At 46.2% G+C, this 24,583-nt stretch overlaps 2 protein-coding genes across 5 annotated transcripts; one reads left to right on the top strand and one right to left on the bottom strand.

Annotated features, from left to right (window-relative positions):
* The first annotated feature begins 312 nt into the window (after positions 1 to 312).
* RPN2 (ribophorin II) lies at positions 313 to 18,348 on the top strand. 4 transcript variants are annotated; one of them, XM_051803023.1, is made up of 18 exons: positions 313 to 361; positions 538 to 743; positions 2,142 to 2,237; positions 2,900 to 3,075; positions 3,498 to 3,573; positions 3,958 to 4,092; positions 5,930 to 6,106; positions 6,451 to 6,569; positions 6,933 to 7,038; positions 9,432 to 9,523; positions 9,648 to 9,762; positions 10,091 to 10,285; positions 10,802 to 10,888; positions 11,394 to 11,489; positions 12,625 to 12,700; positions 13,600 to 13,729; positions 15,440 to 15,524; positions 17,965 to 18,348. In XM_051803023.1, exons 1-17 carry the CDS (start codon positions 328 to 330, stop codon positions 15,489 to 15,491), a joined length of 1,968 nt encoding a protein of 655 aa, XP_051658983.1. In that variant the 5' UTR covers positions 313 to 327; the 3' UTR covers positions 15,492 to 15,524; positions 17,965 to 18,348. The 4 variants fall into 4 exon arrangements, with proteins under 4 accessions (XP_051658983.1, XP_051658985.1, XP_051658984.1 ...); XM_051803024.1 differs by having other exon boundaries at positions 351 to 439; XM_051803025.1 differs by lacking the exon at positions 15,440 to 15,524.
* A 1,701-nt stretch (positions 18,349 to 20,049) lies between these two features.
* On the bottom strand, positions 20,050 to 24,291 carry GHRH (growth hormone releasing hormone). The gene is made up of 6 exons (XM_051803071.1): positions 24,115 to 24,291; positions 23,524 to 23,655; positions 22,800 to 22,904; positions 22,064 to 22,201; positions 21,669 to 21,765; positions 20,050 to 21,229 (listed from the first exon to the last, which is right to left on the bottom strand). Exons 1-5 carry the CDS (start codon positions 24,192 to 24,194, stop codon positions 21,702 to 21,704), a joined length of 519 nt encoding a protein of 172 aa, XP_051659031.1. The 5' UTR covers positions 24,195 to 24,291; the 3' UTR covers positions 20,050 to 21,229; positions 21,669 to 21,701.
* Positions 24,292 to 24,583: the final 292 nt, after the last annotated feature.

Here is a 24,583-nt window from a genome sequence, read left to right as displayed (position 1 = left end):
TATACAGCGTGAAAACGCCAGGGAATGACACAACGCAGCATGTCGCGACATGACGTGTCGCGACACGACCCCGGCACCCCGCGCGCCTCCCCGCCGCGGCCCCTTTAAGGCGCCCTGGTCAATCAGCGCAGCCCACATCTCGCCAGGGGCCGCCCCCGCGGCCCGCCGGGAGGCCCGTACCACTCCCGCCACCCGGGGGGAGCCGCTGACGCTGCTCGTTGCCTCGCGGCCCCACCGCGGCCCCGCTTCCCGCTCGCCCTGCTCTTTTTCACAGTTTCTCGGTGTTCGCAGCGGGCGTGCGCGGGGCTGAGGCACCTCTCCTAAAATATGCCGTCCCTCCTGCCCCCCTGGCGGAGCGATGGTGCGCGCCGGGGCGGGGCGGGCGCGGGGCGGAAGCGGCGCCGTGGCGCGGGCAGGGGCGGCATCATGGCGGCGCCGGGTGAGGCGCGGACGGCGGGGCCGGGGCCGGGCTGGGGCGGGCGGCGCGGCCCCGGTACCGCGGGGAGGGCCCGGACTAACTCGCTTGTTTCTCCGCAGGCCCGCGGCTGCGTGTGGCGGCGGCGCTCAGCCTCCTCCTGCTCCTCCTCGCCGGTGCCCGGGCCCTCGCCCCCAGCCACCGCCTCACGGCCCGCGACCTGGCGCGGCTGCGGGCGGCGCTGGAGCGGCCCTTCGCCGACGTGCGGGCCGCCTACTACTCCATCGTGGGGCTCAGCAGCCTCGGGGTGCGGGTGGCGGACGAGAAGGTGAGCGGGGCTGAGGGGCTGCAGCTCGGCAGCAGAAGAGGTGTAACGAAAGTGTCCGGCGAGCTCTGCTTGGACAGGACCGTGTGGGAAATGTAAATGTCCTTCGTAAGGGCCAGAGCAATCAGTGGTAATTACCGGCTCTCGTACATGTGCTCTTTGCATAAATTGCGCCTTTGTCCGGGCAGTAACGTGCCACGGGTGCTCCTACACTTCCTGCCTTCTAAATGGTGTCTGCAGGACTCGCTCCTCCGTATCAGTATTTGTTTAACCTCCTTGTGAAGAAGTTCCCTGCCTGTGGCATGTTTGCCTTGCTGTCCTGTTAAACAGAGCTCTCATTTGTTTGTTTCAGTTCAAGTACTGAATTCAGCCAGGTCACACCACTTCTGCTTATAAAATATGATCCCTTGTGTGCCAACACCACAAAGGCTTGTGGTATCAACATGATGCTTACTGTGTTATGTCTTCGTGAATTTCTAGTTTAAATATTGCAGGTTTTCTGTTCCTCACACAGGCACATCTGCTCATGTGCATAGGCATGTTTACCTGTACACATGAGCTGTAAATACAAGTTCGTTCTTTCCTCATAGATTCATTAGAACAGGGGTTCTGAACCATTTGGTCTTAGTTTCTCTTTGAGTGTTGCACATTTGCACCATAAACTGAGCTTCCTGAAGATGTTGTGGTTTACTCCTTGCTGTGGCTGGTTATTGGTCACCTGTGGGCCACACTGGGAATTGCTGCTTTCCTTTGTGTCATTGTGGTTGAGTTTTTTATTAGTTCATGATAGCACAGCCTTTGCTTCTGGAGGTAAACAGTAATTATTTATTTGTTTTTGAGGTTTAGTGGTGAGACTTTTTTCTGGACAGGGCACTTCTTCACAGGGTTAGACTATTTAAAAGGTGGAGGTAGTGAAAAATAACAGCTGTGTGTAACACTTGAACATATATCACAGGGTGGCTGGAAGGGACCTCTGGAGATCATCTAGTCCAGCCCCTCTACTACAGCAGCTTCACCTCGAGCAGGTTGCACAGTGTGATCATGTCCAGATGGGTTTTGTCTCCAGAGAAGGAGACTCCACAGCCTCTCTGGACAGCCTGTTCCAGTCACCCTCCCTGGCCAGCTGGCAGGGTTCTTCCCAAGGCATCCCAGGGTCCTTGTCCCCCAGGGCACACTGATGGCTCATGGAAGCTGCTTGTCCTCCTGGACCCTCAGGTCCTTCTCCACAGAGTTGCTTTCCAGATCATCTCCTGGAAGGCTGTCACATCGGTCAAGCATGATTTCTGCCTGGTGAATCCATGCTGGCTACTCCTCATAGCCTCCTTTTCCTTCCTGTGCTTAGAGATGAGCTGTTCCATCACCTTTCCAGGGAGGGAGTTAACTTCTGTTTCTGTTTCACAGGCTGCCTGCAAATTCATCAAGTCTCACGTGGACTCCAGCAGCGTTGAATCCCTCTTCTATGCTGCCCAGTCCATCCGAGTCCTGTCTGGCTGTGAGGTGAGTGTGGAACCCTGAGCTCTGCAGGCTCATGTGATGAGCAAATACTTGCCTTGATATTTTTCTTGGGTTGGTTTTATGCATAGCTTCTACTTTTGCTTTCTTTTAGTGGGTTGTACTCTGTTATGCCTTAGGTAAATACTGGGCATAATCTACACAAGGCAAAGGGTAAAGATACAACACAACTATTTGGTCCAGGGTGATTCTGAGGGGATGTTTTTCAGTTAAACACTGGTGGCTAAGAAAAAAGGTAGCGCATTTTATTCTCAGGACCCGTGTCAATTAGTGACTCTTTGGGTGGATAACAGACTGTTTGGATGTGAATCCTGGTGCTGGAACACTGCTGGATACAGATGCAGAGCACCCTTGCTGGACTGGAGTGGGTTATCTGAGCCCCATTTGCCATCAGTCCCACCATCCGCTACATGATGATGTGATGCCACATGAAAAGCAGGATAAATCTGAATCCTGGATTACCCTGACTTACTGATAGTTGACAGCAAAACTTAGGGATTTCAGTAATTACACTAAAAGGTAATGAATGATAAAGGGCTTTTTTTCCTAAAAGCTTACAGTAACTCACCGAGTGCGTTGCTCCAGGAGGGAATCAGCGGTGAGAGGCTGTGTTGTTTTCAAGTGTGAATCTCTGTGTTCTTCCTCAGGTCACCATCTCAAATGAGACCAGGGAGCTGCTGCTTGCAGCTGTCAGTGAGGATTCCTCCATCAGCCAGATCTTCCATGCTGTTGGTGCCCTGAGTGGCTTTGGCCTTCCTTTAGCATCCCAGGAAGCTCTTAGTGCTCTTACTGCTCGTCTTAGCAAAGAAGAAAATGTGCTGGCGTAAGTCTCTGACAGAAATGATTCGTTGTTCATCCTCTAGGCAGTTGGATTTTGGAGTAAAGAATATTTTAACACTTAATGGTTTTTAAAGTGGTTGTTGTGGACTAAAAAAATGGGTTCCTGGCGGCCTCAGTAGTAAGTCTGGGATCTGTGCTGTGCAGGGATCAAAGTTTGGTTTCTTCTCCGCCTTTGAATCTATGAGTTTGTTGCAGCTGATGCAGCTAAAGGGACATTCTGTAGTGAATGCTCAGTTCATGCTAAAATCACTTTAGATTCGTTGTCTTGAGTCAACTGAAGGCAAGAATAGCTGTTTTACACTTCATTCAGAATAGGAAATTAAATTTCTTTTTATTTAAATGATGTTTGGCTTTTAAGGAAGGAATAATCATACACTTGTTTGGTTTCGTTTGTTCTTGTTTCAGAACCATCCAGGCTTTGGAGACAGCATCTTACTTGTCCCAGCAGGCAGATCTAAGTAGCATTGTTGAGGAGATCGAGGTAGGAACACACTATGCTCTCTAATTATTCAGAAATTTGCTAGACATCTGTAGTACTAAAATATGTATTAACGTGAAACACAAAATGAAAAACCAACCTGGCTAATTGCTTGCTGCATGATACGGCTTGGCTTGGGACTCCCTTTCAAGCAGATAATTCTTTTATCTGTTTCACAGCGGACTGAAACATAGAAAGTCATGACATTTAATTATAGTTAAATCCACCAAAGGCTGGAGGTTTCTCTTTCTTCCTGTTTCTAAATGACTATTACAAAATCCATCAGTGATCCCATACAGGTAATTCTTGATTGCAGGCCTAACAGCAGAGGTAACTTCTGTGGATCTGCTAGAATGCAATTTAAATTTTAATAACTCTTTCTCTCAGGATCTTGTTGCTCGCCTGGATGACTTGGGTGGAGTTTACCTGCAGTTTGAAGAAGGAATTGAGACTACTGCCCTGTTTGTTGCTGCTGCCTACAAGCTGTCAGACCACGTGGGCACAGAGCCAGCAATGAAGGAGGTCTGTACCTACCTTTTCCTCCCATGCACACTCAAGCTCACAGAAAGGATCTGCCCAGTCCCTGTTGTGCAGTGCAAGAGCCCAGTGTAACCAGGGAGAATTCCTGCTGGAAAAAATAATGAGTATACTCAGCAAAAGGGGACATCTCATAGGGAGTGCTAAGGAACAGTATCTAAGAGGAAATTCCACCTTCAAGATCACAGGCTGGATTTGGTTTGATTTTTTTTTATTTTTTTATTTTTCAAATGTATAGAAGGAAAGCAAAAACTTGTCTAAAATGAAAGACTGTTGGAAATTTCTTTTGAGTTTGGTTGAGCTAGGAATCATTACTGCAAGCCATCCACTTGGTAATTTTTTTTCCACACCAAGTTAACGGAGTTAGAAGTACTTTGGATTGAGAATCACAGCTCCCTTAAGCATGAGCCAAAGTGGCAGGGTTGAGACTGAAGCCAGTGCAAGACACCTGAGTTCATTCCTGGCTCTCTTCCACACTGCTGGCAAACAAACTAATGCAAAGTACTTTTGATGTCATTTTTGAGGTGGTGATTCTGCTACACACAATTCCAACTGTCAGCATCCAAATGATACTTAAAAAGAAAAGGCCAATTAAGGAAAATTGTTTAGTGTTGTTTCAGAATTGTGCTATCAGAAGTGCTGTTTATCTCTGGAGAATGGTGAGAGTGCCTCTGGAATACCACAAAACTGTCTTTAAAAAACAATATGTAGTACTTGAAAAAATAATTCCCTTCCCCCCCCCCCAACTTTAATGAGAGTGTCAGTTGCTGATTCGTGTCTGGAGCGATGCCATACCCTCCAAAGAAATGAAAAACACTGCAGGATTTGCACTGTGCAGGAGTTCTGTAGCATTTGTCTGAATGCTTTCTCCAGTTCTGATTTTGTTTGGTGCTCATCAGTACAAGCAGGAGGGTGAAAATTTGAGATGCAGTGGATTTCATTTAAAAGTGTTCTTTGTAGGTCAGTAAGTTGTGTGCCTATTGCTTTATTGGGGATTGTGTTTGATTGTACTCATTCTGATTAGAATTTAGCCCACAATCCTTTGCTTGGATCAAAGTGCCGGTAGCCAGTCCCTGTTTTCCAGACTGGCAGGGAGTGATGGAAGAAGCTGAATAATGAGGCATAGCCTGCAGAGTGTGGCACAGGTGCACTGACCCTCCTGAGTCAGACTGCAAAACCAGCTGGGGGGATGCAGTCCCACTCCTCCTTTGGAGAGAACAAATTAGCTTTGGCACATCCCAGAGCCAGAGCTGGCTCTGTGCTCCTGGTGGTACTGCTTTAAGGCTAATCCTCTTAGCTTGAGGACACTGCTGAGCCTAAGGGGATAAGCCTGCATGGGTCTAGACTGGCTCCTTCCAGAGCCACTGGGGTGCTTTGCATCACTGCTCCGTGGCCTTCCCAGCCTGGCAGGTAGCCAGGACATGGAGCCTGGTCCTACTCCTCTGTATGAAGACAGTTGTAAAGCTCCTGGAGCCAAGGTGTCTTTTTGTAGCCACATGCAGTCTGGGTAGTTGAGCTGACAACATCTTCTGTTCCAAAACACATCCTTTGGAGAGGTGGACCCAAATTCTGGTTTTGCCTGTTTCTAGCACAGTTACAGCCATTGTGGTTGGAACCTCCCAGCCAAGAATAAGAATGCACACGTGATATGAGGTAACCCAAAATTAACTACCTCTGGAATAACTTGAATTATTTTTAAAGCAAATGGAAAATTAAACAGTCTTTATGAATGATGTTTTTATTAATAACATTACACTGAGCCAGTTTGCAATGTTGTGGTAAGCTGCCGGTGCTTATATGTGATTTTCTTTTCCTTTTTCAGGATCAAATTATCCAGTTGATGAATGCAATTTTTAGCAAGAAAAACTTTGAGACGCTCTCAGAGGCCTTCAGTGTTGCCTGTGCTGCAGGCTCCTTATCCCAGAACCGCTTCCACTTGCCTGTCATCGTTGTCCCCGAGGGGCCTGCGGCTGTGTCTCACCATCAGCCCATACTCAGGGTGAGTTCTTAGCCCTAATCTTGGCTCAGTCTGTTGTATTGTAGCTCTGGGTTGACTGTGTAAGGTGATACCAGGACTCAGGTTCCAGCAGATCTTTAGTGCTTTTGTGCAGGGATTCTTAGGAATCTCTGCTTACCCAGGGCTTACCAGACACTCCTTGAGAAGTCAGTCAGCTCTGTTACTAGCTTCACCTTTCCCTGTTATGTGAGAAAGAACAAGGGAATCCAGGATGGTGGGTGAGGGAGAACTCTGGTTTGGAGTACAGTGGGGTACCGAGTTGTCTGTGCTCCTGCATTCCTCCTGGGACAGTGGGTTTCACAGAAATGCTGGTGTTTCTCTTGTAGCTACAAGTGACCAACGTTATGTCCCAGCCACTGACTCAAGCTTCTGTAAAGCTCGACCAAGCCAAGTCTGTGTCTAGCAAAGCCACTATCCTTCAACAGACACCATTTGTTCTGTCAGGGTAAGAAAATAAGATTGTTTTTACAGTTTGTAAGGCAAACAGGTGTTACTTAATCAGTGTTGGACTTAGTTTCCTTAGGTATTCTTCCACCAGAAAAATGTTTGTGTGATGGAAAACTCAAAATGCTGTGGTTGTGTTTTGTTGGTGAGGGGTGACTGAGCAGGTTGGACGGTGATGGTGAATTTCTATTGCTTTTTCTTTTGATTGGGAGTGGGAAATTCCAGTGTTCTTCTGACTTTGGGGCAGCTTTGAAGAATTCTCTTCCTGCTGCACTTAGCAATGTCAGTTTTATGTTGTGGGGTTTTGCCTGCTTAGTGTCACATATTTGGAGGCTTCTTAACACCTTGGGTTTTTTTGTTACAGGGATTTCTTCGAGCTGAACTTCATGAACGTGAAACCTGCAAGTGGATATTATGACTTCTCTATCAGTGTAGATGGAGATAAGCGATTTATTGCTAACAAAGTGGAGGTGGGTGTGCTCTTTGATGGCATTTTAATTCTGTGCCTGTTCACTGAAACAGCATTTTATTTACATCCATGAAGGATGTTGCTAGTTGTATGGGATTTTTATCACATGTTTTTCTGTAATACTTTGGATTTTGACTCCGGATTATGACCAGTAACCAGATTAATATATGATCAAAAGGGATTTGTGTAAATTTCAAACCTGACTTATCACTTAGATGCTGATCTGACAGCATACGAACAGAGGGTAACAATGCAAGTGTTTATGTGGCAACCCAAAGTAGCTTTGCAAAATTATTATTAAGAGTGTTAGTTCTTCAGAGCATTCAGGATTTGAGCCAGTAAATCTCAATGCTTGGCTACCAGTTGTCTGGTGATTGCCTGATGTGTGGAAGCTGGGTCCTGTTGTCTGTATAAGCTCTAGAGCCCTAGAAAAGAGTCAAGGGGGTCTCTTGGCATCTCTGAACTGTATATACTGAAGGCTTTTTAGTGGAGGAGCAGTGACCAAAGTAAATGGAAACAAAGTCTTTTTTTCATGCATACATAGCCCTTTTTTGGTGGCCAAAGCTGTTAGACCAAATCTTTCTGAAATACAATTTTATATAAATGCTCAGTTTTCCTTTCCTCAAGGTTGTTACAGTGAGCAGTGTGACCCCCAGTGACTGTTCACATAGTCACCTCAGTGTCAACAGCTGAGAATGCTCCTCTCCAATGAGTTCTATTCCCAGGGTTAATTTTTGCCCTCGATCACCTATTTAAGGAAACAATTAGCTTTTCAAATCTTCCAACATTGGAGTGGAGGAAGAAGACACTTATTTACAACTGCTGACCTTTACTCTGAGTATCCAGTTGATGCTGCCAGTGCAGTAGTAATGGCACTCAGGGGTGCCAGAAGGGGATGAATTGTTGTGCTTAAGCTGGTGCTGGCACACGGAGGCACCACCAGGAATGTATTAGCACTGGCAGCTTTGTGAGAACCACTGCTAATAAGACACATTGTTATGGGGGAGGACTGCTGGGGAACTGCTTTTTTTCCTTACTGTTATTAGCATTAATTGTCCTTAATGCACCATCGTTTTGACAGTAATGAGCTAAACCAGTGGGTTATTACTCCGCCAGAGATGACATTTCCTGGCATTAAAATATTTGAGAGATGTTTGTGTACTGTGCTGTTGGAGGGGCTGTGTGCAGCAGCTCTGATTTGCCTTCACATAACTTTTTTAAAATTAATATTTCATTAGTCCATCTTTCACTGGTCCCATCTTGGAACAAAGTAGGGCTTTGCTAAAGTTAGCTTAAATCATCTGCATGTTAATGGATCCATTTTCAGGGGTAACCTCTCTCTTCAATTACACTTTTTGTTGTAAAGGAACTGCCAAGATGGTTGTGTTTGAAGTCTGACCTGAATGGTTTGGTTAATGTTTTTACATATTTTTCCCACAGGTTCCCTGTGAATTATTTTTCAGGCTGAGGGCGTGGGGCTGGTTCACACGAGCAAACCTGTAATAACAAATTGTAGTGTAAGATGAAAAATATCTTGGCAGTGAAACTTTTAATTCTCTGGGGGAGCATTTGTAAGCTGTGAGAACAAATGTGCTAATTAAAAACTACAGACTGCAGTAACTGCTTATGTTTGAGAGAAGGATTGAAGTCAGTCAAACCCACCGAGGCTCACTGCCTACATGGGCTGTGGTTTGGGGCTGGGGAGAGGGCAGGAAGTAATTTCTCTGCTTGGAGTTTATACTGCACTTAGCACAAAGGAGTGTGATAAATGGCAGGGCTTTATTGGCTGCCCAGCACTGAATGATAAATGCTGTGGCTCTGAAGGAAAGCTTGCTGAACAGAGTGCAGGGCTGCAGGAATGCTTTGGCGTTTGCCTGCTGGTAATAAAATCAGCAGAAACCTGTTGGGCTTTAGGAGCCCAGAGAGGCAGAGCTGGTTGCTGTCCAGAGACCACTCGTCTCCAGTTGCTCTCCGGAAAGCAGAAGTCCAAATGCACATGCAGTTTGAAGTTGTACCACACGTGATGTAATCTTTAATAGCTCATTTCTGCTAGTTCAAAAGGAAAACTAGTTGGATCTGGATAGTTGGACTGTTTCATTAAAAACTGTTCTCCAAAGGCCAGCTAATTCCAGCATGCCTGAGGAGCTGGTGGAAGCAGTCTGCAGAGCTGGCTGCTTGTGCAGGAAGGAAGAGGGTGGCTTAGGGTTAGTGACTGGTGCAGGAGCTTTGCCAGAAGGTAAATTGCTATAGATCATTCTGTTCAGGTTAGGCTCTCTCTTGGGCTTAGTGTAAGACCCTCTTTGTTGAAGGGGGGCAGAAGCATCTGCAGTGAACTTCACCCTAACTGGTGTATGTGGAGTGCTCTGAGTAATTTTCTGTTGTGTTTTGTTGCAGCTGAAAGTAAAAGTTTCCACGGAAGTTGGGATTACTAATGTAGATCTTTCTACTGTGGATAAGGATCAGAGCATTGCGCCAAAAACAACCAGGTAAAATGACACAGTGGGTGTGATCCATTAGGGGCAGCTCTGGCTCCAGACAGGAGCCTGGGTTTCTCTCAACGCCAGACCTCTTGGAGATTCACTTGAGTCCTCTTTGGTTTTTAACTCCTAGGGTAGCTTACCCAGCCAAAGCCAAGGGTTCCTTCACTGCTGACAGCCATCAGAATTTTGCTTTATCCTTCCAGCTGATAGACGTGAACAGTGGAGCTGAACTCATCCCACACCAGGTTAGGATGAATTTTTGTCATTGCTGTGACACCAGGGTGTTCCATCATGAAGCACCTCGGGTGACAATTGCTCTTGAAAAGATCTGATAGGTTTTGAGAAGCCTTATGTTTCTGACATGGTCTGTGAAGATCACTGATCTCAGTAGATGGGAGATTCAGTTCATTTGTTTTGTGTGTGTGTTAAATGAAACATCTGGCTCTGGTGCTGTGTCGTATTTAACTCAACAAAGTGAGGGTAGGTAGCCTGCACTGTAAAAGCACACTTCTGATTTTTTTAATATAGATTGTTGGCTGAAAAAGCCCTTGAACGTTACAACCTTCCTTTCAGACTTTTGTCCGACTTCACAACCAGAAGACTGGCCAGGAGGTGGTGTTTGTTGCAGAACCAGATAACAAGAACGTGTACAAATTTGAACTGGATACCTCTGAAAGAAAGACTGAATTTGACTCTGCCTCTGGTACCTACACTCTTTACTTGATCATTGGAGATGCCACTCTGGAAAATCCAATCCTCTGGAATGTGGTATGTAGCTGGAACTGGGGTGATGTGGTTTTGAGGTTACTGGCAGTCTGACTAGCAGGAGGGCATGGTACAGACCTGGAAGAAAAAAGCTCAAATGTTTTGTTCTCTGTAGTGAACGAGAATCCTTCTGGCCATTTATGGGCTCTGAGGTTCATTTTAAGTTTTGAAGTAAACATCACAGCAGGACAGAAATGAACTTTCAGTTCATCATGTGGTGGAGCAGAAACTGCAGAACATTTATGGGTTTGATTGTAATTTCACAGCAAGTTCTCAAGGTTTAACCTTTCTGTTCTCTCTCTGCTGGAAATAAGTCCAATTCTTGTTTGTGGGTGATTGGCATTACTGCCTCTGTTTAGGAGAAGCTGCTTCTTAAAAAATCTGATGGCTTTTTCTTAGGTGCCTGTAAAAATTGTGTCAGTGGTAGATTGGCAAATAAGGAAATAGGGCACAGTAATGGAATAGCTTTTATTAATACATTAAGGTCAAAGTTCATGAAGCTGCACGATTTCATTTCAGGCTGATGTTGTGATCACATTCCCAGAAGAGGATGCCCCATCCACAGTTCAGTCCAAGAACCTCTTTGTTCCCAAACCTGAAATCCAGGTACAGTCAAAATTATGTGTGGACATGGGTGGCTAGTCCTACTGTTGTTATTAGTTTTCATCATAGTTTATTTGTAAGTAAAGTAATTTGAAGAAGACCAGAGTTACTGCTTAATGGAAGGAACTTGGTTGCAGTCCTCTGGAGTATGAATACATAAGCTGTGTGTCCTACCTGTGAGAGAGCAACTTGTGTCACTGAGAAGATTCAGACATGACAATTTGACCAGGTGACTGGGTAAGCACCACAGAAAGGTCTCTGCTTCATTCCAGCCATCTGTGCTGGTGTCAAGTGAACAAGTGCTTCTGTGAGTGCAAGGAAAAGTTAACTGTGCAAGAGATCAAATGTGCAGAGACTGGAATAGACACTAAAGAGTCAGTCTTTGCCTTAAGAGAAATGGTTCTCTTCCAGAGGAATGTGTGGGAACAGCACCAGGGCTCCTCTGAGGAGCTGAGAAGCTGCTCCGTTGGAATACTCCTACTCATGAGTTGGTTTTGTTTGTTTGCAGCACCTCTTCAGGGAACCTGAGAAGAGGCCTCCCACGGTGGTCTCCAACACTTTCACAGCGTTGGTTCTTTCCCCGCTGCTTTTGCTGCTCATCCTGGTGAGTGAACTGGGCCCCAGAGGAACATCATCTTTTTCCATGCAGTCCAGAGTCACTTTAGGAGACTGGGCAGTTCAACTCTTACTAAAACTCCTGGTTAATCATGACTGGCACCGCAGTGCTGGAGTTGCAGCTAGCAAATGTCAGTGCAGAGCATTGGTCTGGTTTGGTTGTTTGAGTTTATAGTCAAAACAGAAAAACACTGCTGCCAAGTGGAAGTAGGTGGATGGGTTTCTTCAGTCTGCTTCAGCTGGGGATGGTGAATAACAGTGGGCAGATTAAGTAACGTTAAACTTCCACAGGAAAAAAGCAGGGATTCTGCCTCACACATAATAAATCTATCACAAAATCTGTGTTACTTAATCCTATCAGGTTGATTCCCATTTATGGACATAATATTGGAGTGTCTGTAGTTGAAACAATCCACTGCTACTCATTGTATCATTAGGGCAGTGTTCTGAACTTAATGCAAAACAAAATCTCACTGAGGCAAGTTAAATTATTCCTTTTTTGGAAGATGAAGCTGATTCAAAGAGTAATTTCCCATTAGCTGGTCTCACTGAAAGTGGGCACTCAGGCAGTTGTGTCCCCTGCTCACTGGAGTTCACAATACACGTTGATGACACTTTAATAAAAAATCTTATTGCTGCTGCTCCTGCTTCCCATCCTTCATGCCTTTGTCTTTTGTACTCCAAAAACTACAGTTGTTTTTATGAGCAAGCATCTTGTATCTGTAGCTGGTTTTTGTCTGAGTCCAAAATGAGAACCTTACCTTTTTGTTTTGGTCTTTGAAATTAACTCAGCTGGATAGAAATAGCAATGTCAGGTTTTGGGGTTTTTTTGCAATCTAGTTTTGGAGCAGTACTTTCTCATCAGTTTAGGATATTTGAGCAACTGCATTAGGGCAGTCAGAAGCAGCAGGAGAGATTTTCACTAAAGGAGCTCAGGAGTGCTGCCTTTAGCAAAATTACTACTCTTGCAGTAGTAAACAAGTGCTTCTGTAGAGAATACACTGAATACAGAGAATTCATTGAAGGACTTAAAGCAAACAGGCTTGAAAGGTACTGAAGTTTAAAATAAAAGCTTGTGTTCGCAAGGCTGTTGTAACTCAGATTTTGGTTTTTTTTCCCTTTAGTGGATCAAGATAGGTGCCAACATCTCCAACTTCAGCTTTGCTCCCAGCACCATTGTTTTTCACATGGGACATGCTGGTAAGTGTCAGAGGCTTTCTGCTTTGTTTGACCTCCTCACCTGGGAGTTACAGATGAGAGCCTGTGGTTAATGGGCTCGTGGTCTATTAACTATAATGACATAACAGCATAACATTTGTTCTCTTGTTTCCATCTGCCTTCCTGCTTTTCATGATTGTTAATATGGTGATAAACCTGTTTTGGCCATCAGCTTATAACAGCCGTCATTATCCGGGCCCCTCTCTCACACCATTTATCTGTACTTAATAGAACTTCTTACTTCCAGAGGTCACACTTTCTTTATTGCATGATTATCCTCTGAGAGCAGGGAGGTTCTGTGGGGATTGAAACCTGTGGGACTCTGTTGGCGGGGAAAGGCTACATCTTTTCTTTAAAGCTCTTCCCATGAGAGCACTTCTGGTTTTTTGGCTGGACCAAGTTTTTTCATCAATTTTATTGTGCCCTTGGTCACAGTTATTTACTGTCTTGGTAGAATTTCAAAAACACAGCAGATTGGGACAACTTTGGATCTGCTGTTTCCCAAATGTCATTGTGTTTCTCAGTCCAAGTGAGTGTCATGGAAGCTTTATAAAGCTGTAAACCCCTACAGATGTATGAAGGTTAATATCCCCTATTGAAATCCAGAGTAACCTCCTCTTTTTAATACCCCTTTATGTCTATAATATGTCCATAATTCTGCCACAGGAGGGTTGGTTGCAAGCTGTCCATCACGTTTTTTGTGTGTGGAGGCCCAGACACCATAATTCCCTGGCAATAATGTAGAGTCTTTGAATCTGCCATTCAGAGCTTCAGAAATGAGATATAAACCAAATGCTTAGGACTGGCAGTGCAATTGTTCTGAGGATAACAAATGGTTGCTCTTTGAAATGCAGTTTCAGCCATGTCTTTTTTTTCCCCAGCAATGTTGGGGCTCATGTATGTCTACTGGACTCAGCTCAACATGTTCCAGACGCTGAAGTACTTGGCCATTTTGGGTGGCATCACGTTCCTGGCAGGCAACAGGATGCTGGCTCAGAAAGCTGTGAAGAGGTAAGGAGGGAGCTGCTTTCAGCATCAGTGGGGAGGAGTGGGTGGTGCTGTCCTGTGCCAGTGGCTGAGAGGGCAGCAAACGCTGCTCTGGGTCCTTAGACCTGGTGTGTGGGGCGTGGCTGCTCAGTCCCACCTTCCTGCCTGTCTCCAGAACAAGGGCTTGAACTGAACAGGGCAGTTCTCTCCTGCACAGAGAATGGGCCACGTGGCACGAGCTGGAGCAACCAGCACAGGGTGGAAGTGTCTGTGCTTTGACACGAAGAAACCCACGTTTGGCAAGGCACATTCACTGACAGATTTGTTTTACTACATGGTATGTCAAGCTCTTAGAATATTGTTAGATTATGAAAGGCATTGTAAATGCAGGAGAGGCCCAACTCTTCAGGAGCTGTGCTTGTGATCAAAGTTTTAAGAGGAGGCAGGTAGGGCAGGAGTACCTTCCAGCAACAGACAACAGGCAACACGCACAAGCAAACCCAGGGAAAATTCTGCTAGATAACTAGGGATACAGGATTCATTTGTGTACTGGCATTGGACTGATTCTGGACACTTGTGTCTTCTGCCGTGCAGTGCCTCATGACTGCCATGGCTTGGGCAGCCAGCAGGTTGCTGACCCAAGCTTCCAGTGCAGTGCACTGATCAGAGGACACACTACCCCCTCTCCTTCACTTCTGTCAGGCACAGTTCCATGTGAGACTTAAGCTTTAGCCCTTTAGTACTAATGTAGCATTTTGTTTTGAAGATGATCTTACTGACGTGCTTTGCCATCAGACCTGTGCTTTTCTTACTTTCCCCTTTTTGAGCCGCTGGAATCTTATCCCTACATACCTATCTGCATAGATATCCCTGGGTTCTCACTTTTTTGATTGCACTCCATTAAAACCAGGACAAGAGCTGTAAAAAAAATTATATATAATTTTAAGGGGGATTGTGTTGATTTGTTGTCTTTAAAACATGTAAACTTGCATGGCTTTAGCAGGGAGAATGATTAATGTAATTAACCCTTTCCATAGTGTCTTCCCAGCTTTCTCAGCCTTGGTCTTTTGGATATCCAGCCTCTCCACTGTGGCATCTATCTTGTTAGCGCAACAGTTCCTACTGTGATTTTCTTTCCAGCAGTGCTGTGTTATGTCATTTAATAATGTTTCCTTTTTTCCTTTTAAGAGTAATGATAAAATCATTATTAAATGCAGATTGCCTAGGATACAGATTTAGGGGAAAATAATACAATGAAGCTAATTTCTGAGTATCTTTGCTTAACCAGGGCTTCTGTTAGCACATAAATGCAGCTGGTTGGTACCTGCTTCAAACCACTGCAGGGGGTGTCCGTTTGCTTTTTCGCTGTAAATGACACGAAGCTGCAACTACAATGGCAAATTTGAAAGTAAAACTTCTACCTGAGGCTAAAGTGAAACCTTTTGTACATGACTTTAAAGTTCAAAAAGACATCTTCTTGTTAAGGCACTGCCTACCTGTCTCAGAGGCTGAGGTGCAGTGACAATTAACTGGATTGCACGTTGAGGCAAAGCTGTGGAGGCGACTGGTGGGCGTGGGAAGGGAGGGGGACTGTATAAACCATCTTGTTATAGAAGTTACCAGAAGGCCTGGTTTTGCTTTTTGCATTTCTGTCACTGGCTCTGATTCCTGGAGCAGGGCTGCTTTCCTCCTTCCTGTCTTCTCTGAACCTCTCTCCCTCTCTCCTTTTGGCAGGATCGCTGCAGAGCAGAGCAGTAGGTTGGCAAAGTATAGAACGCTGCGGTAAAAGGGGGTTTGCTAGTGACCAGCTCTTCAGGAAGTAAGGGCCTTTTTGGATTTTGCCTTTCCTGGGCATGCTGCCTGTTTCATTTCACCTCATCACTCACTCCTTTTGCAAAAAGATATGTGAACTGAAGCTGCTTCCTCCCAACATCGCTTACTGGGCTTTGGTCCCTGGCTGCAGCTGGGTTGGCATAATAGCAGTACATGTTCTCTGAGACTAAATTGCATTTGTGTGATTTCCTTAATTGTCTGAAATCTGCATGGTGATATGTGCACATGTAAATATGCTGTTCTGAGCACCAGGCAGCTCTCAGGTGATGAAATAAACCTAGTTTAAGTAGTATTATCGTTCCCATAAATAAATTACTGGTAATGTTGGCTGGAGGAGGATGCGATGGAAATGGCTGTTTCATCATCCTGCTGCTGGTACTGCCTATCCCCATCCACAGTATTCTGGTTCTTCAGCTGCCAGGCACTCTGCCTGCTGAATTACACCCTTGCTTTGGGTGGCAAGAGCTCTGCAGCAAAGCCAGGTCAGCTCCACCTCGCTCAGCTGAGAACACGACCCAGTCCTGGGGTCACCCTCCCATTAGAGTGAACTGGCCATGATGGCTCAGGCAGCAGCAGCTCCCAGCCTCCTCCATTCCATACAGTTGTGTGATAGGTCTCCATGATCACTTACCAGCACAAAGCCCTTCATTTCCTTTCGTTCCAAGAGGTAAGGTCCCAGTTTGCTCTATCCACAGTGGTGTAGGAGGCAGGACTGCCGGCATTCCACACGCTGCCCAGTTCTGAGTGTGTGTGCATGGGGGCTTCATTCCCTGTTCAGTGCTCTGGTTTGTTGTGGGGAAGAGGGAGAGCATCTGGGATGGCTCCTGTGATGGGACAAATCACTGCACAACGTGCTGCACTGGTGCATCTCCTGAGCATTTGCTTTCTCTCACATTCGTGGTCAGTGCTCCAGGCACACACACAGTGCATTGAATGGAGCTCAGGTTTTTTGGTGCAAAACAAAACCAGTGTGGGAGTCTGTGCACTGTGGGGGCAGCACCTGTGTGCAGATCAGGGAGTGTGCAGGATGGTTTCCTGGAATTTACACGTGAAGAATCTGGCATCATGTCCCTCAGAAAAACACCCTGTTAATGTCTCTTCTCTCCTTGGAGCGTTTTGAGGTATTTGAGCACAGAACAAGCTACAGCGAGTTACTGGAGAGGAACTGGAGATGGCTGTCACTTGTCCTACTAAACAAATGCTGGGTTTGCATCCTGACTGTGTTTGGTGTGCTGTTCAGGTCCCTGGATGCTTCTTTTTAACATTGCTTTGGGCCTGTGTTTTTCAGCTTTTTAGGGCTGTGTTACCAAGTGCCTCACCAGTGTGTTCTCTGCAGCTTGCATGTTTTCTGTGTCTTAGCCCCACCAGGGGCTGTGAGTAGTCCTGGAAGATCACAGAATCACAAAATGGCTTAGGCTGGAAGGGACCTTAAAGATCAACCAGTTCCACCCCCTGCCATGGGCAAGGACACCTTCCACTATCCCAGGTTGCTCCAAGCCCTGTCCAACCTGGCCCTGGACACTTCCAGGGATGGGGCAGCCACAGCTTCTCTGGGCAACCTGTGCCAGGGCCTCACCACCCTCTGAGTAAAGATCTAATCTAAACCTTCCTTCCTTCAGTTTAAAACCATTGCCCCTAGTGGTGTTGCTATCTGCCCCTATAAAACACCCCTCTCCCTCCTTTTTCTAAGCCCCCTTCAAGTCCTGCATGGCTGCAGTGAGGCCTTCCCTGGCCCTTCTCTTTTCCAGGCTGAGCGACCCCATCTCTCAGCCTTTCCTCAGAGCAGAGGTGCTCCAGCCCTTGGAGCACCTTTGTCGCCCTAGGATCTTGCAAATAACTTATTATCCACAAACCTTAAATTAGGTTTTGCTGCCATGTGCAGGCACAAAGGGTTTCTAATACCCCAGATACATCAGTTAGGAGTGTATTGTTACCACGTCCTAGGGATAGACTGCCAAGAGCTCTGCATCCATAGCTGTGCTTGTGTCTGGCAAAAGAACCCCGGAAAGTTGGATCTGCTGTGCTAAATTAGACTACTTCATCTTCTTGGGGACATGAAGATCTTTGTGTTTACGTGGACCAATGATTCCCAGCAGGTGGATTGGCCTTGTTAAAAGTAGAAGTTGAGGTACCTCCAGGCTTTTTATTCAACCTGGGTTTTTTTGTTTGGTTCTACAATTTAAAAGGCTTGTTCATACCTTTTGCACCAGGAATTAACCTTCATTTTTTCTGACCATTTCCATCTTCCTTGAATTCCATCCCCCGTTCCCTTACAGTACTGGTTTTGCCACTCCAATAAGCTGCTTTTGGGAAGCTTGTCTGACAAGCTTTCTTTGAGAGAAGATGAGGGTTTTGGGGACACTTTTACTGTGCAAGGAGGTGCTTTGTTGCCTGAAAGAGTTAATTTTGGGGGTTTTTCTTTCCAGGACACAGTAGTACCAGAAGAATGGAAGAAATGTGGAAAAACAAAGCAAATGCCTTCAGAACAGAAGTGAATAAATAACTGAAAGACCAAAAGAAGGAAGGCAGAAGATGGTTTTTTTTAATATATATATATATATTGAGTCAAAAGGGTACCAGTTAAACTTTTTTAAATATCTTGATTTTCATCATTGTGTTCCTGCTACTGGAGTGCTCTTCATATGAATCTGGAAAATCTTTTTTTCCCTGGATCCTCCCCCTTTTTTTCTCCCAGGACATTTGAATTTCCTTTCGAGAAAGAGGAAGAAGAAAATACAGTTCTGCCTTTCCCCAGATACCCTTTCCTCATCCTAAAGATTTGTGAATAAAGAGGAAGGAATGGTCCTGAATGTTGTGTTTTGGCTGTGTCGGAGGCGGTGATTGGAAGCTGGGCTCACATGGGAATGAAAAGAGCTTTTTCTGGTGGGTAATTTTGTGTGTGAGTCACTGCTGTGTGTGACACTTCCTGTTCTTTCATGTGCTTTCCCAGAGGGATGTGTTTATTGGGGGGGACTTCCCACTCCTGCCTGTGCCCTGTGCGAGGCTGTGGGCTGCCTTTCTCCACTCATGGCTGTTCTCTCCCACCCCAGGCTGTGCTGAGCTGCTCTGGGCCCTTGGGGTCAGGCAGGAGGAGCCCTTGGAGAGAGCCAGCTGTGGTGCTGGAGCGCCTGTGTCTGACCCGGCAGGTTTGGGGGTCCCTTGGGAGGGTTCACTTTCTTTGCAGCCTCTGGAGTCACTGTTTCACTCCAAATAAGAGGTTGTTGCTTCTGGTCTTCTGTGAAACCAAAAAGCCAGGAATGTACTGGTTGCCACGTGGCCACATTTGAATTACTCGAGCTCTTAACTTCCCAACTAGTTACTCCCTTCAGGACCACCAAGCATGTTGAGGCAGCGGATTTGGGCTTTATTGAAGAACCCACTGATAGTAAAAACCAAAGGCCAAAATCTCCTCCTAATGAGCAACTTCCACATGGGAAACATAACAGTTACTCCCTTCCCTACATCCCTGTGTTTGCTCCTGTTCATCCCGTGTCAGAGTAGTTTCTTAAAGGCCTTTTGGCAAAGGAACTTTATCAAATTTCCAGGAAAAATTATATCAGCAAGAAAGCATGTGGATAAAGGGTGTGGAGCTGAATCCTCCAAAGCACTTCACATGTGTGACATGACTCCACTTTATAAAATCCCCTTTTTCTCTTCCCCACTGTGGTTACTCACACTTAGCTCACTGTTCCTGCTCTTTGTAGCAGTTCCTACCTGTTTGTTCAGTGCAAACGTTACACTGGACCCACAGAGGTTTAATGAATTTCTCTGACCTCCTCTGCACTCCTTCAAACACCAATCTCGGGCTGCATTCAACTCCTCTGGGACTAAAGGAGCTTTAGGCAAGAAATAACTAAGCTACTGTTCACAGTAGTTTATCCTGGAATTCCTCCTCACCGTGGTGAGTTTTTTGAGCCTTGTATTTTGTTACTGCTCACTTAGCAGCTTTGTTTTATAACTTCCTTCTGATGCTTCATGCTAGGACAGGACTTTCCCTGTGCCTGTAGAGCTCTGGCATGTTATCCAAGGACAGCACAGATGCAGAAGGAAAACCATGGAGTGCCTTGGTGAGGTATCTTCTCTAAGCTGTGTATGTTACTTTTGATTTTCTACTTCCTTGGGTATGCAGTAGGAAAGGTAATTTTTATTAATTTGGCCTTTTATTTCTCACATATTTTCTGTTTTATATTTAATATCCCAGAGTTTGAGCATTTGTTTCCTCATTTTGATGCAAACTTAACTTTCAAAGCAGTATCTTTTATTCAAAATAGCTGCACTCACCCAGCTGTTTAATCACACAAACACTTTCTGAAATGTTTTTGACAGGTCTTTTGATTTTATTGGGAGTATCCAATCCAGTGTTTGCAAATGGCTTTTATGCCACTTAACAGAATTTAAAACCTGAGCAGGAAGGATGTAATGGGTACGGATTTGGTGCAAGTATGAACTAATCTTCAAACATACTGGAGCTTACTGTCCTAAAACACAGTCACCTGAGGAAAAATGAGATGGTACCTACTGCAGACTGTCAGAGAATTGTTTGAGTGCAAGGAGGAATGATTTCAGAGGCCTTAAGGCATGTTTGCATGTCACTGTATTTCCAGCCTGGTGGTGTTAATGGTATTGGAGCTCCTGCCTTTGTTAGCCCAGCTCTGAGTCACCCTTGGTGCACTTGACCACTGTCTTTGAGAAACATCTTCCATTCTGGGCCCAAAATCAAGAAACTAACTTCTCAACAAAAGAGCATCTTGACCTGCTGTTGGACAGGTTTATTTAGAACAACTTTTATTTCCTGCTAATGGAGGGAAAGCAGACCCCATCCTGATGTTATTTACATTTCTGAAGACATAATTATTACACAAACAGTAGGAGAATTGGGTGACAGGGAGGAAGTAGCTGTATGACATCACTGGGTAAATAACTTACTCCTTTGAAAACATTTACAGTCGTGTCTAGTCACAGTGGAGTTCAGAGCCATGGGGTGGCACTCAACAGAACGTTGAGTTAAAACATAGTGACAGCCCAATCTGATGCACAGGGATCTCCTTGAACTCTCACAGAGCTGTAGCTTCACTTTGAACACCTCAAGGCTGAGCATTAACCACAGCTGAGGTTTTTAGAGCTCAGTTTTGCTGCCAGGGCTCTGTGTCAGGGAGTGAGGCAGCAGCAGCCCACGGCAGTGTTTCTGACGGGTGGGAGACGTGTGGATTCATGTCTCACCTCGCTCTGATCCGAGCTGTGTGTGTGGTTGTGCCATCAGCATGTATTTAGAGGAGCCTGTAATCAATTTACTAAGTCGCCTAAAGGTGCCTTTTGGTGGCCTCATGTTTGTTAATCAGGCCCTCAAACGGAATGATGACTTGGCAGAAATTTTGCTACACTTTGTGATTTGAAAGCCTTAATTAGTAGATAGAATGTCCCCAGGATTACAAGTGTATGGGTTGTTTTAGTCTGTGTGTAAAGCAGCCTGAGGTTAAACCACAGAGGTGGGTTTTTCTGATTCAGTACGGAGCAGTATTTAGAGAGGGGAGTTAAATTGTAAAGACTGAAAGAAATTAAGTAGTGCATCGGCACTGCATTCCTTTGATCACATCTGAGGAGTGTATGCATCAGTTTGCAGCTCACATCTGGCAATGTCTTCACTGCTGTGAAGGGCTCACTGTACATCAGGTCCACGAGCTCTGAATTATTCTAGACAGAAGGAGGAGGAAAAGAGAATTATGAGAAAACTTTGTGAGGATGTACAGAACTTTTTCATCCTTTGGAGGCTTTTCCTGACTGACTTTATTTGTGGAAAAGTAACCAAAACCTGAAATGTCCCAAGTATCTAGAGGCAGGTGTTGCTCCTGGGAGATTTTTATCTGCCTTTAGCCTGGCTTAGACGTTCAGCCACACTGTTTCAGATTTACAAGGCTGCTTTGGGTTGCTGCAGGCCTGTTCCCAGGCATCCATATGCAGCTGCACAGCACTTGCGAAAGTAGCTGACAAAATTGATTGGGAGTTTTTTCCCCTGAAATTGCACCTTTTTTCATGGACAGCAGTGGGGGCTGGCATCCCTGAAGGAGAGCCTGCAAACCTTGAGCTGTGCAGCAGTGTGTATGTACAGAATGGAGCAGGGAATGCTACTCACCAGAGTGTGGGGAGATGGAAAAGGCAGAAGTATTTACATGAGCTTAGCCAGGGTGCTGGGAAAGCCTTCTAACCGACTGCTGTCCATGTCCTGAGGCCTGTCAAGGAAGAGGACAGGGATGGTGTAATTTGGATCAAGAGAGAAATTATTTTTCCACTGCTGCTTTGCTGCTTTACTGCATGATGAGGTTGAGAAGACCACTGTGTGTGGTATGGGCTGGCTCAGCACAGGCTGCTCCTTATCTGCACCCTGCTTGGGCTCAGGTAAGAGGTTTATTCTTTCCCTGACTGTACCTGAAATGATACTTAATCCAGTAGCTCCACATCTGGAATCCAGGCAGCAATAAGGACCTTGTATTCCTGCAGTGAGGTGATAATGAACTGATTCCCACCTACCTCTGGTTCTGCAGGATGGCTCCCAGGAAGTCCCTCAGGACCATGTGGTGCTGGTAGCTGCTGTCCATCAGGATGCTGTCAGACTGGCGCCTTGTCAGGAACTCCTGCACCCCTTCTCCCGGGCTGCTCCTGCTGCTTCTGTTAGGTGAAGATGAGAAACATCTTTGTTTCAGAGATGCTTTTTTGTCCCTTGCTCCAAGTTTGGCTCAGGCTGAGCAGCACAGCAAGGGAACCTGCTGGGTCTGACCCTAGGGCCATTCTGCTTCATTTCAGTAAGGATTGGTCACTGTATTTGCTCCTCTGTTAGAAGATGGATTGGAGCTGGCTCATATCTGACCAGTTGGTCTTAGTGGCAGTCAGTGATCTATCCAGCCAGAGGTACTGGAGAGGCTGCCTTCTGTGTTTAAACCAGGCCAGGGATAACTGTTTCCTACCAGTGAATGATCATCGCAACTATTATTTGCAAATATTATTGTTTGTTGATATTACAGTAGAACTCTCAGCTGATCTGATGCTTACAGCCTTGGAGGAAAGGATTAATTAGGCTGCTTAATGACAGCTGTGATTAGGAGGGATCCAAGATGTAAGGATGCAGGATGCCCTTCAGGATGTGGAAGAGCAGGAGAGATTGTTTCTCTTGCAGTGGAAGGCAGCTATTCCTGCTACATGCATGAAAGAAACTGCCCTGTGTAATAAACAAAGCACTGGCCCTAGGCCAGCAGGATGCTGGGCTTACCCGAGCCGTTTGCCAATGATGGTCTGTAGGAATTTGCGGGCGGAAATCTGCCCCAGGAATTTCCGGTAGTTGTCGGTGAATATGGCATCGGCATGGCGCTGCATCCTGGGGGGAAAGGCAGGACAGTGTGCTCTCTGAGCTAGCAGTGAACCCTCCAGGTGAGAAAGAACACACTGGGGGTAACAGTGCTGATAGCAGGGGCAGGTAATCACAGCAAACACCTTTTGGTGTTGGACTGTGCTAGTGTTGTGGGGTAATGGGATTTGAGGGAGCTCAGTCCCGACATGGAGGCAGCAGGCAAAATAAAATGTCTGTTAATCAGAGTCCCCACTAAAACAAGTAAGGAGGAGTGCCTGCAAACCAAAGGTGAGATCAGACAACCAGTGGAAAGGAGGAGGAGAACCACAGGCTGGGAAAGGGCAGAGCTGGGCTGGGACATTCCCATGCTCTGCAGCAGCACAGTCATCTCCTGGGAGGATGGTGTCTGGGACAGGATGACAGGATCCTCCAGCAGGTCTCTAGCCTGTGGTTAGACCCAGACTCCAGAAAATCCACAGATAAGGGAAGCACGAGCCACTTGACTGGTCCCACTGTTGTAAGGACGAGTCCCCTGTGCCCTGTGTGGTGCTGCTGGGACTGACTGACCTGCTGGTCTGCTCCTGGGCTGGGGGAGGTTGTAACCAGCACACTCCACAACAGCAGGGCTGACAGGTGAGGTACAAACCTTTTCCCAGTGGGGTCTGCTAACAAACCCTCCTCCTCCTGTTCCTCTGCCGAGGGGTTCTGGCTCTGCAGTGGGCTGCTGTGCTGGAGCTGGAAGCTCGTGGCCTTGCCAGCAACTGGCCCTGGACTGTACCTGCAAGATTTGTAGGGGTGGAAAGAAATATTACAACTTCTAAGAGGTGACAAGGAAATACTTGAAATATTAATAGGCAGCTGTTGAGGTCGTGTACTAGAACAGTTCTGACTTCAATGCAGGTGCCCTGCAGCCACAAATTTTAATCAGTGGTGGAGCTGGTGGTGCTGCCTGCTCTGGAGATTGCCAGATTTCCCTTTATACAACCCAGTATCCAATTCTAAAACCAACTGTTTAGGCTAAAATATTCCATCAGGTGCCTGTCCCTTTGGAAACCACCCCTAGGCTAGCAGTGTACCCAAAAAATTAAGACAGGGCAAAGAAATAGGCCTAGCAACACATTTATAGTTCGTCTGGCTTTCAGAAGTGCTGGCAACTTTAATTTGGCGTGTGCTAATTTTGCACAAGGTCAGGGATGAGGCAGGGAGTGATAGTGTGGATAAAGCACTGAGCACTTACCTGAGAGCTGGGTAGAGAGGAGAGGAGATGGAGCATGCAACTAAATGCAGGAACAGGAGCAGAGTGGCCTTATCCAGCATCTTCCACCCTTGGAGTCACCTAAAACACAGAGCAGTCTGAGGGCAGGGAGGTGCTCCAGGCCAGGAGAGGAGGCCAAGTACCACCTTTATGTTCTCAGTCCCCCCTGTTCACTTTTTGGCACAAAGGGTCTGGAAATTTGCCTCTGTTTGTAGTTGGGGTGTTTCCCAGTGCAGAGGTTTCTTGGCTTGGCAGTCTTCCCCAGGGAGTGAGTGCAGTGCCTGGAGGCAGTGGCTGTGTCTCCCTTGGGCCAGGAGGCAGGGCCGAGCAGAAGGGTTTAACACTGTGGGACCCCCTGATGGGCCTGTCCCACTGCTGTAGTTGAAGGAGAGCTCTCTTGGGCTGGGGTGAGCTCCAGGGGCCACTGCAGGGGCTGTAAAAGCACCTTGAT

Source organism: Manacus candei, unplaced genomic scaffold, assembly GCF_025592945.1.
Source record: "Manacus candei isolate 608988 ecotype Guabito, Panama unplaced genomic scaffold, ASM2559294v1 h1tg000057l, whole genome shotgun sequence".
NCBI lineage: Eukaryota > Metazoa > Chordata > Aves > Passeriformes > Pipridae > Manacus > Manacus candei.
The sequence above is the reverse complement of the archived record's forward strand: the minus strand, read 5'-3'. Positions and strand labels throughout refer to the sequence as shown.